We start from the raw sequence: 8,432 nt of genomic DNA, 5'->3' as shown, positions 1-8,432 counted from the left end.
CAGACTAGACCCCTGGCCAGTAGCCTGTGTAGTGTGGCTGGCAGTGTGAGCAGGTTGGCTGCAGGGTCGGCAGATCGTGGGTTCTGTTGCATCCCCACACATATGAGGTGGTGATGGCTGAGCTCCCTTGGGGCCTCCTTGTCTATTAAAATATGGATGAAAGGAGCCTCACCTCCCACTCAGGGTGGAGGCGATGGGCAAGGTCACAGACCTGGGACCTTATTCCTCAAGGTCAATTTGGAGGAGAACAGATTTATGGGGGCTTGTGGTGCCGCTCCTGGAGGGGGGTGGGGATCCAGAGGATGGTGAAGGGAAGGGCAAGTGGCAAAGGCTTGGCCATTTCTGAACACATCCCTCTCTCTCTACAGGTGAGGGGTAGCCCTTGTCCCCCCACCCCCAGATGTGGTGGGGAAATTCGGTCTCTGACAGGACTGCTGTGTCCCCAGACCAACTTTACATGAAGTAAAGGGTTGCTGGCCCTCCCTGCCACACAAACAAGGCACAGGTGGGTGCTCAGTTAATGCTTGCCACTACCATGTAGACAGTAGTTATCATACAAAATGTCAAATTTCTAGCCATTTGGGGATGTCATAGATTGAATATGTCCACCCCCCCTCCCCCATAATTTTATGTTGAAATCCTAATACCCAGGAACTTCAAAATGCGACTGTATTTGGAGATAGGGCTTTAAAGGGATCATTGTGGTTAAATGAGGTCATGTGTGTGGACCTTAATCCTATGGCTGGTGTCCTCATAAGGAGAGAAAGCACCAAGGGCTCACTTGGGCACGGAGGGACCCCACCATGCAAAGCAGCACTGGGAGGGCTGCCATCTATAAGCCAAGGAGAGAAGCCTCAGGAGAAACCAACCCTGTGGATACCTCGATCTCAGAATTCCAGAGCTGTAGGAGAACAGATTGCTGTTGGTTAAGTCCCTCGGTCTGTGGTGTTTTGCCAGAGCAGTGAGAGCAAACCAGTACAGCGAACACAGGGATCTACAAAAAGCTCCCATTGGGCAAACTTTCCTTGCATGAGACACACAGGTCCTGCTGCACACAAGCAGCCACTGAACAGAGAATCACATTTATTCTATTCTCGATTAAGTGCCAGGTACACAGACAACTGGTGGGAATCAGGACCAATGGCAGCAGCTGGTCTGGCCCACAGGAGGGCATAGAGATGAAAGAAGCGAAGCCATCCCATCTCAGAATCCCGCCACTTGATGTGGAGGAGCCCACCCAGAGAGGACCAGGGAAGGAGACAGTGAGACCAAGCAGGGACCCTGCCATAGTATGGTGAAAGAGAGTTCAGAGTTCCTACAGGTTACTCTTGGTTGATGTCCAGTGGTTGGTAAAATTTCTGTGAAGGCCTCAATGGTCAATATTTTACCCTTTGTGGGCCAGAGGAGCTCTCTGTCTCATGCTCTTTTCATTTGATCTTAACAACCGTTCCAAAAGGTAAAATCCATTCTTGCCTTGTAGGTCATGCAAAGGCAGGTCTTCTGGCTCTGTGGGTTGTGGCTTCTCAACTCCTGGTCTGATCTCTTCCCTTGGATTAGCCAATTCAAGGTGGTGACAGCACAGCATGAAACACATGGTCATCCTATGTGGTTGCATGGGTTATGCACCCATAAGGCAGGCCCTGCTGTCACGTATCCTCGCCAGGTTCTCAGGAATGTGGCATCAGCCTCAGAGGCATCCCTTAGGATCCCTAAGTCAAGTCTAAAGAGAAAGAAGGCTGGCACTTGGCAATGAGGCCTATCACCCGGACTCAGCTGTTGGGTACCTGAGGGGAAGGCCTTCTCCCCAGCTGCCCGGCCACATGGGTCTTCTGGTGGCACGTGAAGTTCGTGATGTGCCCAAAGGTCTTGCTGCAGGCCTGGTGTGGATTCTCCGGTGCGCTGCCAGCATGGGCTGGTGCTGGAAGGCCTTGCTGCACTGCCGCACAAATAGGGCTTGTCGCTGGCGTGGATGCGGCCATGCTGCACCAGCGTGGCCTTGCGCATAAAGGCCTTGCCGCACATGCCACAATGGAAGGGCCTCTCATCACTGTGGATGACTTGATGCTGGAAAAGGAAGTACACCCTCCAGAAGCTGCGCCTGTACTCAATGCAGCGGTAGGGCTCCTCACCTGTGTGGATCTGCAGGTGGATAGGTGCGCCTTCTGGCTGAAGGCCTTGCTGCAGTCCTGGCAGCGAAAGGGCCTCTCTCCGGTGTACATCCACCGGTGCACTGTAAAGTAGTCCTTTTGGCTGTAGGCCTTACCACAGGCACTGCTCCGGAATGGCAGCTTGCCCATGTGGCTGCGCTGGTGCACCACGAGCTGCACGTTCTGGCTGAAGGCCTTGCCACAGTCGGCGCAGCGGAAGGGTCTCTTGCTGCTGTGGATCCTCTTGTGCAGGATCAGCACACAGGGCTTGCTGAAACGCTTCCCACGCTGTGGGCACAGGTACGCGCGCTCACTGGTGCGTGTCTTTTGGTGCTCCACCAGGGTCATGCTCTGTGTGAATGCCTTGCTGCGTTCACTTGAAGGACCCTTGCCAGCGTGCGTGCGGTGGTGGTTGACCAGGTCGGATTTCTTTCGGAAGGCCTTCCCACACACCTGGCATGCATGGGGCTGGGCGCCCATGGGGGCCCGCTCGTGCCCGAGCAGGGACGAGCTTTTGCTGAAGTGCTTGTCACACACATCGCACGCCAAGGGCTTCTCCCCAGTGTGGATATGCTGGTGGTCCACCAGGCTGGTGACAGAGCTGAAGACCCTGCTGCAGTCGCCACCCCTCTAGGGCCACTTGGTGTGTGTGCACTGGACCAGCTGCATGTTCTGCATGAAGGCCCAGCCACACTGGGCGTAGTGGTAGGGGCGCTTGCCCGTGTGGATGCACCGGTGCACTGTGAAGTTGGCATGCTGGCTAAAGGCCTTGCCACACTCAGCGCATGTAAATGGCTTCTCCCCCAAGTGCATGTGTGGGTGCACGCTGAGCCTGGCATTCCCGCCGAAGCGCCTCCTGCACTGGCTGCACGCAAATGGCTTGTTCGGGCGTGCATGTGCTGGTGCTGTGCCAGGTCGGCCCGCTGCACGATGGTCTCCCTGCACTGGCTGCACACACAGGGCTCCGCACCGCCAGGGGCTCCGCAGGGACCCTCCCAGTCCAGGGGCCACTGGTCGCCACTGCGGGAGGCACCCCCTTCTGAAATTCCCGGCTGGGATTCTCGGGGCTGTTCTGTAGTGGCCCTTCCTGCCGCCCCCTCGGCCTCTCCCATCTCGGCCAGGGCCAACCCAGGAGGCTCTCCTGCAGGCACGGCTGCCTCTGGGACGTCCCTGTCAGGCCAGGATTCCAAATCTGAAAGAGACCCAAAACACAAAAGTCATCCATGTAGGCTGCTCCCAGAGTTGGGAGAGCTGGGGGTGGGGAGCTGGAAAAGCAAACAGAAGCCCCCTCAAGCACTTCCCAAGAGTCCTAGGGTAAGGCCTGGTAGACCCACTGTGGACTGCATGTCTCCTCCCCCCATTCATATGGTGAAATCCTAACCCCCAGATGATGAGATGAGAAGGTAGGCAGAGCCCTCCTAGATGAGATTAGTGCCTTCATAAAAGGGACCCCAGAAAGGTCCCTTGACCTTGCCTCCATGCAGGACACATGGAGAAGGTACTGGCCCTGAGCCAGGAAGAGGGCCCTCCCCAGAATGGTTGGTCTTACCCAGTGAGCTCAGGTTCTGGAAGTTCTCCAGCATGACATCACGGTACAGATCTCTCTGAGTTGGCTCCAGCTGCTGCCACTCCTCCTGGGTGAAGTCCACAGCCACATCTTTGAAGGCCACTAGGCCCTGCAACCACAAAGTCATCTGGTCCATCCAGGGAGCTGGCTTCAGTGGGTCATCCCAGGGAAGACTGTCTACATACCAGCACAGCACAGGGCACATAGTAGGTACTCAAAAAACATCAGCTGAGATGATGATGACTATTATTATTACAGGGCTGGAGTTTGAGGCTGGGTTAGAGTCCCTGAGGCCATTCCTGGGTTTGAGGATTCTTTTTTTTTAATTTTTTTTTTTTTTTGAGGATTCTTTATGAGGACACACGGATTCAACATAAAATCATACTTGTGGCTGCCCTCCCCAAGTGATGGAGAGATGGGCCCTGGAGGGGACTCAGGCAGCCAGGGGCTCATTTAACTCTCTGGCCACCCAGCCTGAGCATCCATGAGGAGGGCAAGGGGACGTCACTACTCACCAGGGCCTCATCAGCCAGCAGCTGGGTGGCCATTCCTTCACTGTCCAAGGTGATGGGGGCCTGGTGGCTGAGTCTGGGGGCTGATGGGATGAGGTGGAGCCAGAGAGAGAAAGAGAAGGACAGTAAGGGACCAAGCCTTGCTCTGCCTCTGGGAAGTGCACATACACACCCACGTGTACACCCTCCCATCCCCAGAAGCACACAGACACAGCAGCCACAGTATGTGGGCTCACACTACCCAGACATTGGCAGAGTGGCAGAAGTGGACAGTGGAGATATCTCTCCCAGGCAGGATCAGACCAGCCCCACTCTGCCCAGGCATCCCCACCATCTCTGACCCAGCTTGTGGGGCTCTGGAGAGAACCCAGACTTTCTACACAACTCCTTTGACATTTGTCACCCTGGGCTGAATTGTGAGACTACTGGAGCCAGATACCTGGTTCAGATCTCAGCTCTGCCACTTACCCACTGTGTATCTTTGGGCAAGTGACTTAACTTCTCTGTGCCTCAGTTCTGTCATCTGGAAACTGAGGATAAGGTACCCATTTCACAGGGTCGTTACAAGATTTCAGCAGGTGAGTATAAGTAAATCCCTTAAAATCTCATGTGCCATGTGATAAGAATATAGAAATGTTTTAATTTTTTAAAAATATATATTTTTTAAGTAATCTCTACACCCAACATGGGCACTGAACAACAACCAAGAGTCGCATGCTCTACTGGCTGAGCCAGCCAGGAACCCCTGTTTTAATTTTATTTTATTACCACCATCTGCATATATAACATCCCCCTACCCCACTAAACAGATTCCTGTTGTTAGCCTCTATCCCAGGACTCTGCGTAGGATTTGGTCTACAAGAAGCCTCCCTGCTTTATTCTGCTCAAATACACATAACATAAAGTTTATCACTGTGTGAACAGACTGCTATCCATTCATCTGCTGGTGGACACTTGGGTTGTTTCCCCCGTTTGGCCATTGGGAGTAATGCTGCTGTGAATATGCATGGTCAGGTGTTTATTTCAGTCCTTGTTTTCAGTTCACTGGGGTGTATACCTGAGTGGAATCGCTGGGTCATGTGGAAATTCTGGGTTCGACTTATCAAAGAACCACCAAACTGATTTTCCACAGCAATCGGCTTTAAATTAGAAGAAACTCTGGAAAACGAAAGTGGAGGAGGCCAGGGTCTTTTAGGTCCTCTGGGGCTACAGGGTCTCAGAACCTGCATTTTTAACTGGTCCTCTTCCATTACCAGGGACCGTGATATGGCTCCCACTCCCTCTTCAAACTCTTGTGATCACAAACCCCAATCTGTAAAACACAACAAAACAAACAAACAAAAAAACAACGAAAAAAAACTGAGCCCAGGCAGCAAAGTCTGGGTCTTCCTTTCTTTTCTTTTCTTTTTAAAATTTTATTTATTTATTTGAGAGAGAGAGAAAAGGAGAGAGATTGGTGGGGGAGGGGCAGAGGGAGAAGGAGACTCCCCACTGAGCAGGGAGCCTGATGAGGGACTCAATCCCAGGACCCCAGGACCATGACCTGAGCCAAAGGCAGACACTTAACTTACTGAGCCACCCAGGCACCCCTGGGTGTTTATTTCTAAATGATACACAAGTACCACAGCATAAAACATGGTATATTATGAAACAAAAGAGACTGTATCTGTGTATGAAATGTGTATAAAATGTGTATAAAATATATGTATATGTATAATACTCTATATGTATAATACTCTATATGTATAATACTAAATACCAAATATACAGGTGTATAAGGTACACACACACAAATATATGATATTTACAAGTATATAAAGTGCGCACATACTCTAAAGACAATATTACTATAGGTATCAATGAGACATAATCACACAGTAAATCCCATATATGCACATATATGAGGTATATGTGAACTGATATACATGACATGTATATAAGAAGTATAGGTAATAAATAGCATATATACATTATATGTAGTCCAATCACACACTAAATACCACATATACCTATATATGTGACTTTATTATTCTGTGTGCTATGGTACCAAATACCATATATACCTGTATGTGGCATGTAATCAAGCACAATAACCATTATATACACATGTATAAGATAGATGTAAACTGATTATACATGTATCATTGTTCTGAATACCATATGCATAGGCATATAAACAGGTTAACATACAACAAATACCACATAAACGTGTATATAAGGTGCATAAATACTACCATATATACTTGTAAATAAGGTGCATATACTAATTACTGCATATACATTTATATAAGGTGCATATGTACACACACATTAAATACCATAATTACACTAATACATGTAACTACACCAATACTGTATATTTGGGTATGCCACTAAATACCGAATTTGGGGGCACCTGGGTGGCTCAGTGGTTGAGCGTTTGCCTGTGGCTCAGGTCATGATCTCTGCCTTTCTATCTCTCATGAATAAATAAATAAGATCTATAAATAAATACATACATACATACTGTATTTCAAGAACTCCTTATCTAAGGAAAAAAATCTGCCAATTAAACCACAACATAACATCAGTGGTAAGACACACCCTAATTTTGGAAATGTATAAAATAGGGGGGAAATGTGAAAAAATGCATCTTAAAGTTGAAATGCTCTTTCTGCTCATAGTGAAACGAGCAGTGAACACAAGCTGTACCACATTCTGGCTTCATTCCACTGCGTGGCCTGGCACAGCCCATGTCGGATGGAGATCACTGTCCTGACACAGTGCAGACCGCAGGTCCAGGCTGCCTGGGCTGGACTCCCTGCCTGTCGCTCCCTAGCTATGTGCCAGGGAGGGTCACTTAACCTGTTTGCTCATCTGGAAGGTGCGGGACCCAAGACCCCTACTTTGTAGGGCTGTTGTGAGCTGGTACCCACGTAGGGCTTCCTAAGTGTGGTTATTAAATTGCACTAACCCTCCCACCACTGGTGGGGGGGCTCTTTTCACTTTTGTGCCTCAGTTTCTTTTTATTTTATTTATTTATTCATGAGAGACAGAGAAAAGCAGAGACATAGGCAGAGAGAGAAGCAGGCTCTCTGCGGGGAGCCTAATGTGGGACTCGATCCTAGCACCGCCAGGATCACAATCCCAGCCAAAGGCAAATGCTCAACCACTGAGCCACCCAGACGCCCCCCTACCAGTACTTCTCTTAATCCTTCTTTCCTTAGAGGATACCTGGACCTCCAGTACCATGTTAATCTGTAGCAGCAATACTGGATGTTACTGTCCTATTCTTAGTATCAAAGTGAGAGCATCAGGTAGAGGGAGAAGCAGGCTCCCTGCGCGGAGCCCTATGCGGGACTCGATCTCAGACCCCGGGATCACGACCTGACCCAAAGGCAGACACTCCACCACTGAGCCACCCAGGTGCCCCTTGTGCCTCAGTTTCCACATCCGCAAACCCGGGGATGTTCTAGTGCGGAGGGAACCGGCTCCCGGAGGCTTCAGCGAGGTCCTGCGGGGTCTGTCGGGGTTTCGCAGCGTCCGCACCAGCACCGCCCGGAGCTCCAGAAGCCCCGCCCCGGATCCGAGCCGGTCTTCCCCGGGCGGCTGCACCCCCGTGGAGCGCAGGGCGCCGCCAGTAAAGCGGGAGGGGGATCCCGCTCGGTGGGGCGATGATCCCCGCTCGGCGGGGCGCTAACCCCCGCACGAAGCAAGTGGACGCCCCGAAACTGCCGGCGGCGGCGCTGCCGTTACTATTACCTAAACAACAGCGACAACAAGAGCAGCTCTGGCGGCCGGAGCCCAGCGCGCCGCCCCGGCACAGGGGTATCCGCAGATCCACTGTCCCGGCGGGAAAAGTGAGGTATGCAGGGGCGGCGGGATTCACAGCCCCTTCCGCGCCCCTCTGGCGGTCCAGGGTGCGTAGTCGTCCCCCCACGACGAGAGCCTGGAGGACCATCGAACCCGGCGGGCGGCACCCACTCACCGGTGGTCACGTAGCCGCCGCAGCCGAGCTCCGGCCACGTAGGTCCCGCTCGGTGTGCGCCTGCGCGCCTCGCCACTCCCGCCCACGCCCCGCGGCACCACGCCCCCTCAGCGCTCCCACAAGCCTCCGGGGCAACAGGGGGACCTGGGAGAGGAGGAGGGCGGAGATGGGGTTGGGGGAGGAGCTTGGAGGGAGGGCGGGGGAGGAGCTTGGAGGGAGGAGGGGAGGGAGAGGATGGG

General features: G+C 52.1%; 2 protein-coding genes across 2 annotated transcripts in view; one reads left to right on the top strand and one right to left on the bottom strand.

Moving 5' to 3' along the window:
* Positions 1-1,066: 1,066 nt before the first annotated feature.
* LOC129499674 (uncharacterized) lies at positions 1,067-8,230 on the bottom strand. Its single transcript, XM_055309509.1, has 5 exons — positions 7,968-8,230; positions 5,284-5,538; positions 4,230-4,309; positions 3,697-3,823; positions 1,067-3,339 (listed from the first exon to the last, which is right to left on the bottom strand). The coding sequence occupies exons 2-5, from the start codon at positions 5,474-5,476 to the stop codon at positions 2,492-2,494; spliced, it is 1,248 nt and encodes a 415-aa protein (XP_055165484.1). The 5' UTR covers positions 5,477-5,538; positions 7,968-8,230; the 3' UTR covers positions 1,067-2,491.
* SMIM17 (small integral membrane protein 17) overlaps positions 8,003-8,432 on the top strand; it is a 29,271-nt gene continuing 28,841 nt past the window's right edge. Inside the window, exon 1 of the mRNA XM_055309530.1 lies at positions 8,003-8,070. The gene's annotated coding sequence lies outside the window, so the exon portion shown is untranslated. The remainder of the gene's footprint in view (positions 8,071-8,432) is intronic.

This window comes from Nyctereutes procyonoides, unplaced genomic scaffold (genome assembly GCF_905146905.1).
Source record: "Nyctereutes procyonoides isolate TBG_1078 unplaced genomic scaffold, NYPRO_anot_genome, whole genome shotgun sequence".
Lineage (NCBI taxonomy): Eukaryota > Metazoa > Chordata > Mammalia > Carnivora > Canidae > Nyctereutes > Nyctereutes procyonoides.
The sequence above is the reverse complement of the archived record's forward strand: the minus strand, read 5'-3'. Positions and strand labels throughout refer to the sequence as shown.